Raw genomic sequence first — 12172 nt, 5'->3', positions numbered from 1 at the left:
CTACTCAGAGCCTGTGACCAGGACTGCTCTTCCATGATGTGCCATCAAGCAGTAGCCAGAGAGCTGCCTACAGCAACCATGGCTATGGACAAATCTTGGTATTACAAAGAGGATTCAGGTGAAGCTGTCTGATGCCACTCTAGACCTACCTTTCTGGTTCAGATACAGGCTCTAAAGGAGATAACATGAGCTGTCATAGGTCAACAAAGATGGAAAGATTTCATTGCAAGACAACAACACTACAGTGTGATGATGCTTCTCATGAAATAATTTGTTAGACATTTTTAAGGATAACTGGAGTACACATATTCATTTTAGAAGTTTTCCAGCAGTTCTTGCTTTTTACAGATGTTACTGCAGCTGTTAAATGATGTACTCAACTCCCAGTATGAACCCAAAAGTCCAATGCAGGCAGTAGCTCAAAAGGAGCCAGGACTGGTTCCCTCTGGCTCAGGGGGCAGAGACAGAACTGCTACACATCAGATGTAGTGACAGACAATACACATTTACATTCCAGCTGACATAATATATATTTCTATAACATGATTTTGAAGGGATAAGAGAGGCAGCTGACAATTGAAGAAATCAAGTGCAGGATTATTTATGGGTTTGTTTTCTAAGAATCAGTTGTTATTTTTCCTGCCATATTTGGTAGGGAGAACAAAGAATCATTTGATTTATCCCTGCTAGTAGGTCAAATTAACTTTAACTAGACTAGTTAATTATAGACTAGACTCTAGATTATCTACAGATGTTCCAATAAGGTTTTTCAAGACTAGATTACCTAAAATACAGAGAAAAATAGACATTCAGTGATTGCGTTGCTTCAATGGCCAAAATTGAAGAGCAGAATTTAGACAATGAATAGAAAGTTGAGAAGAAAGTATTACAAATTATGGCAATTATCCTCCTACTCTTTGTTCCTGTGTAGTCTGGTAGAATTGCATGCAGTTAGGCTGGGCCTCTGTCACAGCTAGCGTAGATACTCTGAAAATGGAAAAGAAACCTGTACTGCATTGGGGCAACATAAATATTTTTAATGTATGCTTTTACCTTGATTGATTGATTGATTGATTGGTATTTTGTTTTGATAACACCTGATAACTTTATCACAGAGTAATCTTTAATTAAATTAGATAGCTAAAAACTGATGCATTCAAATGCTATAACCATCTGAATGCTGTAAAATTATGTTGTTTGTGCATAAAATATATCACAGGAGAGATAATTTAGGATCTTACCAGGAATGTTCTATTCAGTTATTAACAATCTATGAAGATTCTCCTGTGACAGCCATTAACAGGCTGGGTATTTTTCAGTGATGTGTGGATAGAGAAGTTCAGCCAGAAGCAGCATACAAGCTAAGAATATAAATTTTGCACAAAATCATGGATCCATGCCCTTATTCATCTTCTACTAAAGTACAGAATTACATTTTGGGCTTTTGTTGAACCTGTTCCCTTTTACAGGCCACCCCAGAAAAGGAATTGTGAACAAGAATTGTGAAACCTACTTTACAAGTCTCCAGGAGGCCTGTATGAATAAAGTACTGTACCTGCACACCGTGACAGCAGAAGTAAAAACTAAACTTTTCACTTTAAAAAGAAATAAATAAACAAAAAGCATTTCTAGCACACTGAAACCAAATTCCATAATTTTAATATCCTTCTCCTTTTATTTGTCAAGGAAAACAGAAGGAAATAAAGGAGAAGAACAGTGGCTCAGTACATATTCACTCAGATTTACCTCGCTATTTACCCTTTCTGACAAAGAGCCATCCAACTCTTGCTACTTCTTTTAAAGCTGCCAATATAAAGAAAGATTTTTTCCTGAGGAGGAGGATCTCCAGGGGAAGCAGTGAAAAAACATGAGAGGAGGAATCTGAAAGAATTCACTCCCACCCATCTACAGGAGATTCCTAGAAGCATTTTCAGTCTGAAGGTTTCAAAAAAACCCACTCCACTTCTCAAAGGCAAGGTCAACTCTGGCAGGTTGATTTTAAAGCAGCAATGGTGTCTAGCTGGAATCTCTCACAAGGTTGGAATGTTAGAAGTAGACCCAGGAGAGAGGTTTTAATGTACAAAATGCAGGTGAGGCAGCCAGAAAGACATGATGAATGCAATTTATCCCAGGGCTCTGCAATTTATCACAATGGAATCACAGGAAACAAGCAAAACAGAGAAGTGGATAGATAGACTGGATAGATTGAGATTCTCTACGCATGGAACTTCTTTAAAATATGCAAAGGAGATTACATGTTACATGTTCAGATTTTCAAACAGTATTTTATTGATGGAATAGAGCTGTGTGTTTGTAGGTTTGGGGTCCTTTTTCCCAGAAAAGGAAAAGATGTGTTATTCTGAAGAATGAAAAAAAGCTAAAATTATAGGATGCTGTTTTTCTTCACTTGGTTTTAATCCCCTTCTGGAACAGCACTGGATACGTGCCAGGAGGTAGGGGTTTCCATGTGCAAACAAAGAGCCTGTACTTCCCAGCTACCCTCCTCTCTGCTCAGTTTTCACGTTCAGGTGCATGAAGCTCCACACACAGAAGCAATTTCAATCTGTGAGCTCCTTTTGACAATGTGCAAGTGATCAAAACGTGCTCACAGCAAACACACTCCTTCCTCACTCCCCTGCTTTTGTGGGTGCCTTTCCCAAAACAGGTCTGTTCTGTCAAGGTAACAGCTCTGAGTTTTACAGCAGCAGCAGCAGGGCTGGAGCAATACCGCGACCCAGAGCATTGCTGCGCAGTGCTGGGTATTCCCCACCGCCCACAAAGCAGGGGCCTTGCAGCTTTCCAAACAGTGCATGTACTATTTAAATTGCTTCACTGGGAGGAGAATTATGTGTTCTGCAACGCCTCAGGACAATGAGCCAAAGGAACTATAGAATATGAGCTTGGTGTTAGAGCTGGAGCTCTGCAATGCTCTGCTTTGTGTGTGTTTTAGCCTGCTATGTAACATTACTTTTACATTAACATTTGTGGTTCCTTTTTTATGCACTCCAGCTTCACCATGCTTCCCCCTTTATATTTTAACAGTCAGAATCCTATGATCCAACCAGGGTGGCATGTTCAAAGCTCCACTTCTTTTTCACACTGATTAAAAAATAAAACAGGCAAAAAAAACTCCTCAGAGTATTGAACTAGCTTACTTCAAATAGCTTTTATTAACACTAGGACAAGACTATAGCCAAAGAATTATACAAAACACAAAACAAAAGGGATTTTAACAACTTGATTGAAGACTATTTCACGCCAATCCAATGCTCATATATCTATAATCAACAAAGTTCTGGAGCACAATATTACTTAACATTACTCATTGGATACTTGCAGATACAAAAATGTATCAGGAATAATAACAATGGTTCCTTTTACTCTTATGGAAATATTACTATTGACCTTTAAAAATGTTGCCCTTTGGGTCAGTCCCACTGATGCTTTTATCCTTTAGAATCTGCTCTGCCTGGAAAGACAAATTACAGATAAACTTTCAGAACTCTGAGCAAAAGGACTGGTTTTTATCATGGAAACAGATAGCAACATCAATTTCCTACAAAAAAAATAGACATTTCAGCTGTGTATCCCTAGGCCAAAAAGTCAGTCTTGTAAAAACCCATGGCAGTAAGCTTGCTTTGAAAGCCTCAGTTATGACTTCACCAGGTATTGCTTTATGCTTTCCTACTGGATCCTAACTTGGAATATTAAGCCAATCATGAAATTTAAAATATCAGTAAACTAAGCAGCAAGAGACATGAGTATGAACCTGTTCCCCTAACACATGACGTATACACGCTCAGGAAGCCGGCAGAATAGATCCAGCAGAGTCAATTTTCTTTCAGACAGACTTTTCTAGGAGTAGAACTGGCACTTCATATCAGAAAAAATTATGTGAGGCAAGCTCAGATCTTTTACCTGGGCTTTTTATACAGTTTTGTGTGGCTGAGTGCAGAGTTTGGGTTCCTCCTCTAGCTGCCTCCCAATTACCCAAAGCCTGTTAGTGGGATTTAAGTGGTCTTTGAATCAGGACATCCCATGGCTCTGCTACTGCAAATGTGCCTCTGGCCATGCAGGCATTGGAGAAAAAGGGGGAATGTGTGGAGATCTTGGCACAGAATCATTCTGACCACACAGCCCCAGTGCCACTGCTTGCATGCATCACTTGTCTTTAGACCATCCCCACAGAAGCATGTCTTTGTCACAAATCACAGCCCTTATAAATGACAGCCCAGCTCACAAAGTGCTAATTGACATCCAAAGAGCAGTATCTTTGATGGTGCAGAACAATTTATATTTTGCTGTAATCTATGCTAACATTCTTAACCACAGAGCATGGCACTGGAGCAGGATGAAGGACTGTGCAGAAGAGGCATAACTGAGAGTTGCTAGAACATCCATCCTTTTTGGTCTTCACTTTCTGTAGTGTGTGATTTACTAGTGATTAGAACTGAGCTAGTAACAAGATCTCATGGGACAAAACCCTTTTGGATCAAGTGAAAAAATGACATTGTTAAAATCAAAATGGGCTTCTTTTGAGGTTAGAGAGGAATGTAAGTTTCACAATTTCTTTTTTTAACAGTCAGCAGACAGCCAGCTAAATAGTACTCTTAAAATACTGCTGCAGTTTGGATCTGTTACAAAAATGAAGCATTTAATTGCTGCGAGAAGTGGCAAAGATAAGCTATTCTCATTCCCACACCAAGGGCAGGGAATCTGTCAGAAACCAGACTTTTTTCAGATGGTTTTCTATGTCTTACAAGGGTGAATTCAATTACAGGTACAAAAAAAAAGCAAGTGACATGACAAAGAAAGATCTTAAATTTAGAACCCAAACTCTATCAAATCCAGGACAAAAAGCAAGTAGCAGAAACTTGATTTAAGAGAGATTCTTTCCTGTGGCAGGTTCCACACACCACTTCCCCCCTCCCCAGGTACATATTCTGTTTTACTTCCACATGGAGTCTGTAAAAAAAAAAAAAAAAGTATAATGGTTCACAAAGCTCTATTGTGACCTTTAAAAATAAAACAACCATGCACTGCTATGCTTCTGGAAAGGCCACTACTGAGGAAAAAAAAATTCCCCTATCAGTCATGTTATGAAGTGTCTGCTGGGGGCTGAGAACTTTTTGGGCAAATGCACAGTAGACACAGCACACATAGTGACTGCTGCTGCTGCTGCTGCTGCTGAGGAGAGAAAATAGCCAAGCCACGTTCACATCTGCATGAGTTTGGGCATGCTGGTGGGACAGAGGGGACATTTCCCAAAGAATAGGTGCTTGCTGAGCACCTCCTTGCCCCTGCAAGCTAACAGGAGTTAGTTGTTTTACAGCCATCAGTGCCTTTGGAAAAGTTCCCTCTAATTCTTTGTCCCAGACACATTGCCCTGAAAGTGTCCTGCTGTCTGTCTACAAAAATTAGTCAGTCTCTACATTCTTGTTCTCTACAGGACCTCTGGTGTTGGCTGCAGCAAAACCTTTCTAATATTTCATCTCCGGTTTTGACTCTCAGCTTTTCAGAGAGGCTGCACTTAGATAAGACACCAACTAAAATAGAGAGAAGCTTGTTTTGCCATTTGTATTCAGCCTGCAGCATGTTGTTGACTTTTTTGCAAAGTAAAGGCATAGCCATCTTTATTTGCATAAAATTTTCCATTTCTTTTATAATATTTATTTAAGATAGATTAATGATTTTACTTTTCTCAGATTCACTTACTTGGAATTAGTTGCTTCATTTGCACTAAATGCAAATGAAAAATTAGGGAGGTTAAAGAAAGGGAATCATTCTGTCATCTTTACACTGGCAAAATTCCCAAAAACTTTGATTACCCACTAGAAATGTTGCCTGAAAAGAGATCATATAATCAAGCTGAAAATTATATTAAAACCAAATGAACATATACAGAATTCCTCCACAGAGTCCAAAAATGAAGTGCAAAACACTCATGAAGATTTCAGCAGTTCTGAGATTTGCTGTTCATTGCTGTTACTCCAGCCCAGGTAAGAGCCTTATGCTGGATAAAAAAAAAAATATTTTCTTGGTCTCCTGAGTCATGTCTCTTTTTAGGTTTCAGTTTGTACTATGAACCTAAGAATACAAGAAAAGTACAAGAAAAGCATAGTAATACAAGAAAAGCTCAACTGAGCTTAATACTTTGTTCCTAATGCTAGAGAAGAAAAACTTAGGAGCAAGCATGTTACTGGGAGCTGCTGCTGAGGCATCTCTCTTTCTGGTGGTTGGTGACTGGAGCAGGGGCAGAGCACAAATTACTTCAGAATTCCCCCATGAGGCAGAGATTTGCTGCCACTGGCAATGGCAGCCTGTGGTGGAGGTACAGTGGGATGTCCTTCTGCCTGCCTGCAGCCCTTGTACCACCAGGACCAGGCAGAGGGTCACCCTGGCTCTGAGTGCTCCCTGCTGCCTCCTCAGCTTCACCTTTCCCATGGAATCACACACAGAAACCACCCTCATCCCATCTTGTTTATGCATTTCAGCTCAGTTTTAGATGTAATCTAAGCTCAGACATAGATATTTTGGCAGTCAACTTGAAATATCTGGGACTGAATTTTCAAAGGTGTCAATCTCTTTAGCCTAGTGGGAAAGGTCTGTGGGAGACATGAGACTTTGATGTCTCCTCAAAAATCAGAATTTTTACATTTGAAATACACAATTCATGCATCTTTCTGAAATTCTTGCAATCTGTTTTTGAATCCAGTTAAAACTGGGCAGTTTTTAAGAGTGTCTATGTGAATATTTCCCTAGAACTATGACTAAAATTGCTGGAAGATATTTTAACTCCAGTCCATGGGGAGCTATTGACAGTAATAAAAAATACTGTGAGAAGAAAACAGCAGCAAGTGAAACTGCCCTCTCAGAAAGCCCAGGTCTGCTTTGAAGGAAGTGTTGATATTCACCATAAGCCTCAATCATTTCCCAGAGGGCTGTAAGATGCCTAGAAACGACATAATCAAAAAGCAATGGTGTTCTTGACTTAAAGGGGAAAAGAAAAGCAGGGGCTGATCCATCTCCCATCGAAATCAAAGAGGACTTTGCTGTTGACTTCAGTCAGAACAGAGTTCTGGACACAATCTGTGGGCAGTTTATTAGCACACTTGTTTATCCAAACGATCCTAACTTCAACCAGCAGCATGTCTAGATATCTGCCTGGGACTACATCTGTACAAATGTATAAGTGTGAGTTTATCATGTGGTTTAATTCAAATTATTCTGGCATTTTAAAAGCATTTTCAGCTAAAAAGACAGCTTTAACTGATTTGCACCCCAGAAGACATACTTTGATTGGAAAAGCTTGTAACTCATATTTCAGGTTGCAATTCATATGCAAGTTCATGCAAGCTAAGGACACAAACAGATTTTAGGGTTCATTTTAAAACGTTACTATGCACTCAATTAAAATTTTTCAGCCATGATTTCAAAATGTGAAAAGCTCTACAAATTACCCAACTCATCAGCTATAGCCCTTGGTTTCCTTGAAGGGAAATTTCTTTGATGACCATAACAAAATCGCAGTAAATGGCAAGTAAGATTGCCATCAGAAGTCTGCTGAAAATGCAGGAGGAACTCCTGATTGCTTTAGTCATGTGAACAACCCCTTCAGAACAGCCCAGAGTCAGGCAAGGTGGCTTACACCAGGAGTTAATTTAGCCTGATGGGACTCTTTGCATTACTAAAACGAGCATGGTTTTGGCTTGTAAATGGGGGGTAGAATTTTATTTCACTTTCTGAGGGTCAGAATTTTATTTCCCTTTTTAAGGGGTATACATTCATTCCAGAGTAAACCTTTCAGAATAAAAGTTTACTTCACATTATAGGAAATGACATCCCTTTTCTTAGATTTCCCTTTTCAAAGCATGCCTCAGATTTCTAACTTGTAGTGGAGAGCTTTGGTATAAGTAATAAAAGTCTTTAAAATTAAAATGCTAATCGTAAACAAACCCAAATGCATGAAAGATATAGTCTGACTGCATAACAAAAGAGAATTATATAATTCTATTTGAGTGAAATCTTTCATCTTTGATTTACAGGTTTGAGTCTGCCTATAACTGAAACCATATTGTTCCATATCTTTCATATCATGGCCTTCCCCAAAATCTTGTTTTAATTAAGGTTCCTTTCAGATTTCAGAATAAAAAGCATGACAGTCTTCACTTATGGCTTTAATATATATCCTTTTCTTTTTTTTCTTTTTTGAATTTGGCAAATATATAAAAAATGAACATCACTTGCTTTTAAAAGCTGAGCAAGCTATCAAATACTGCAAGCTGAATACTTCAAGGTATCTCCTGGGGTTCATTAGGTGAGAAGGTTGTAAACAAAATAAAAGTTGCTGTAGCAGAGTTTTGTTCATTTGAAGTACTCTTACATACATGCCCTATCTCTCTCTCTCTCTCTCTCTCTCTCTCTCTCTGACAGTAAGGCAACACGTGTAACAGTTTAAGCGTTCATTTTCAGCTAAAGGCACAACTCTATGTTACGTTCTCAAACATGGAATTAAACAGCTAAAGTCGCATTGCAGGGAGATCTTGCTGCACTTCGGGGATCTAAAATAAAGCCTAAACCCTTTGAAGCTTCTTAAGCAACATCAGTTCTCTTGGTGCAGGACTGCATAAAAGAATCAGTTGGTATTCACAACACGACCTGTAAAAAACACTCCCACACAACCTCCACAGAAACACCTGAGCTTCAAATGAGCTGCACGCAGTTACTGAGGGTCGCTGCTTTGGAGTCAGAACGCAGAAACATTTCAGAACAAACCAAAAACACGTTTGAAAAACTACCCATACTTGATCTCTGCTGCACATATGGTGAGCGCTACTGTCAACTACAGAGGGTACAGCACTTTTTCTTAAAGGCAAAAGATCATTTTAGAGAATCGTGAATGTGTTTTTATGATAGAAAAGATTACGTGAAATGGGGAGGGATGGCCAGGAATAGGGAAGAGAAAATAAAGCACCACCAAGCACAGTACTTCAGGGGATTTATAGTACAATAAGAAGTGCTTTCCCTTTAGCTAAAATCTCATCATAATTTAAACGCTTTTCACTTATTCAGCTAAGAATTCATTACAGGAGGTTAAAAAATGGCACATAAAATAAGGGTGGGGGTTTTTCTTCATTACACGGAGCAAAGAAAACAAATTCTATTAACAATTTAACACGGTATGAAAAAAATTATCCAGTAAAAAGTGTCAGAAAGTGATTCATGGAGTTCACAGAGTATGTTGCTGGCTGTTGCATTTCTCATATCTATAATCTATCATGTAGAATTTTGCAATACTCTATTTCACAATTTGTGTTGGTGAGTGGGTCAAACAGCATTAAAAAGCATGCTCTGGGCTCTTTCTCCCAAGTCCCTTTTTCTGTAACTCTAGAATTGTGGCGGTTACATTTAAGGAATCTTTCAGGCTCTTTCAAGTCCATCCAAAGAACAAGTGAAGCTGCTACTCTGAGTTTTGTGCCCAGTGTTTATGTTCCATCTGATCTGTGCCACCCAAGAAGCAGACAAGACATGTCTGAGGGTGCTTTGGGGGATACACAATGATGTCACCCACAGGAAATATCAGGGAGGACTTGGCACTTCACAAGGCTGGCTCTTCTTCCATGGGCTCACCAGCAGCTCTGTAAAAATAAACAGGCAATCAGAATTCAGCACAAGAGTACACAATGACATTGTAGATTTCCATGCATAATCAAAGCTGATTTTTCAACTCTCTCAGATGTTTATTTGTGTTATTCAGCTATCCATAAATAGAGTTTCTTTCCTAGGAAGTATAAACAAATGTCAAGTGGAAAAACATTTTAGATCCAAGCAATCACCGAAAATGTTCCTGTTTATATTAAAATATGTCAGAATATTTTATAACATTTTGCCCAGAAATGTACATGCTTTGTGTCAACAGAATCAAATAATTTAATGAAAAAAATAGCTGTGATAGTTATATTTTACAAGCTTTTGGACCTAAAAATACCTGCATTTATTTTTTTCAGGCGCACGCCATTAAAGCAAAATTGTTCACTAGTAGCCAAGTAGTGCTCCCTCTGAGGTTCTTCTCCAGTCCCCTAGTTTTTGATTTTGTATTTTCATAAACACATTGCCTGCCTGCCTGCAATTTTGGAGACTAAATCCTGAACCTGATCAGCAGATTGCTATCAAAGAAAAAGGATCTAATAATTATATAAAATCAGATTATATCTATCTTTTATATGGAAACCCCTGGGAAATTATCGTCTTAGGCAACATGAACTCTCTAAGACAACCAATAAGAAAATGATGAGGACACATATGCTGAGCTGATATCAAGTCTTGCAATTCCTCGTATCTGACAAGCTACTGCAACTGAGGAAAGTGATGGCAATTATAAAATGGGAAGCTTCTGAGATCATGGAGAGACTTCACTATTGAAGGGCAAATAATTTGGACAGAAGCCATTTTTCATCTCAGTCTGTCAGCCTTAAGAACTACTTTAAAATAGTAACTGCAAGCAATTTTGAAATCAGGGGAGAAAAGTAAATGTAAATTAATAAATGAGATGTTTGCCAGTTAATTCTTGTAAGCCAGTGTAATAACTGGCTTCAGTGAAACATTCATAAAAAATTCAAATTCATGAGATCTCGTGGAAAAAAAATAAGGGGGGCTTGCTTGGGCTTTGATAGTTCATTCAGCAAGGAAGCCAGAGAATTTTAAATTAATCTGGAATTTATTAAAGCCTTTCCCAATGAAAAAATCAGCAGTACGTCTTTCAATTATTTTTATACAGATTATTCTTTTCTGATTTGGAATGATCACTGATAGTATGTTGAAAAATATGTCAGGTGAATGACATGTGGAAAAGATGATCTTTTTCAGACTAATCACTTCCCAAAGGGTATAAACTCTAAAAGATGATTAATCAACGAATCTCAAATCTTCAGTTCTTCACCACATGGTGGAGGATGTTTCCTATGTACAGTAACCACTGGGGCTCACTCATTCCTGAGCAGTGAGGTGCAGCCCCCTTGCACTCCCCCTTTCCCCCCTTTTCCTTTGTTCTGGCTTGCAGCAGAGAGCACACAGTGGCAGCCAGGGTGAGATGGAGCCCTGCCTGCTGCTGAGGTGCTCAGGTGCAATACAAGATCACACACCAGGTGAGGAATTCGTAGGGTGTGTTGCTGCTGTGTTGACCACACACTTCCACTCTCTCCAGCCATTTGTGGGAGATCTGAAAGTCCTCTGGCACAACAGAGAGGGCCAATAAGCCCTTGTTAAAGATCCAGAATGTTATGGGTCTGTCTGGAAAGAAGATAATTTGGAAGCATACGACAGCTCAGTTTTTAGGTTCTGCAAACGAGAAACAATATGTGTCAATAGATTTCAGGTGGTGATTGGCAGATCAGGAAGGAGTGAAGTTCTGGAAAAGCTCTGGAAGTGAGAGGAGGGCTTGGACTATTCATAAGAACCTAGGGAAGCAGTGCATGCAACAGTCTGTTCACATGTGTTTGACTTCTGGGACTGACATTCTCATGAACATAGTACAATTGAGGATCTTACATAGAACTTTTTTCACTGGGAAATTTTTCACTGACAAAGATGCTCCTGAGGGCCGGGAGTAACCCTCACTGATCTTGAGTGTTATATTCTAATATATTCCAGTATATTCCAACAACAGGCCAAAATTCTTCACCAGCCAGAACATAAGTACTAATAATAATTTTTACATATAAGTGCTAGATACAAGGTCCTTTTTAGGAAAGGGAGATAAGGTTAGACCGCCATGGCAATCCAGCTCTTTTCTTGCAGTCTGGGTACTTTCACAGTCTTCTTCAGTCTCCTTTTGAAGACTTATGTGTATGCTTTAACTTCATTTCATTAGTGTCAGAAAAGTCACTGGATTTATCCAATGGTTTATCATCAAAAATATTTATTTTTATGAGATAACACTCAGGCCTCAGGCTAGAGTTTTGTGTGAGAGCCAGTACTGTTTTGGGGCCAAAGGACAGAGAGAAAAACACTGTAAATCCCTTAGCACTGAGCAGAGAATCAATAAATACCCATTCTGACAACATCAAAAGTTGTCAAAAGAAAAATCGAGGGGGCAGAGTCTGACAGGCCAAATTTGTGTTACTTCAGCTTTGTCACTGTGAGTTACATCAGTTCAGTCAGTCCTCCTGCAGCT

At 39.0% G+C, this 12172-nt stretch overlaps 1 protein-coding gene across 11 annotated transcripts in view; it reads right to left on the bottom strand.

Annotated features, from left to right (window-relative positions):
- Nucleotides 1–3147: 3147 nt before the first annotated feature.
- The window catches only part of HDAC9 (histone deacetylase 9), a 455819-nt gene continuing 446794 nt past the window's right edge, over nt 3148–12172 (bottom strand). For all 11 annotated transcript variants that reach the window (XM_071429136.1, XM_071429143.1, XM_071429142.1 and 8 more), the window contains one exon: nt 3148–9638. In XM_071429136.1, coding sequence (XP_071285237.1) covers nt 9599–9638 — 40 coding nt within the window. In that variant the 3' untranslated portion in view covers nt 3148–9598. The remainder of the gene's footprint in view (nt 9639–12172) is intronic.

The sequence above is a fragment of the Agelaius tricolor genome, unplaced genomic scaffold (genome assembly GCF_023055355.1).
Source record: "Agelaius tricolor isolate 1412-34295 unplaced genomic scaffold, bAgeTri1.0.p SCAF_6, whole genome shotgun sequence".
Lineage (NCBI taxonomy): Eukaryota > Metazoa > Chordata > Aves > Passeriformes > Icteridae > Agelaius > Agelaius tricolor.
This window is presented reverse-complemented; position numbering and strand designations above follow the sequence as displayed.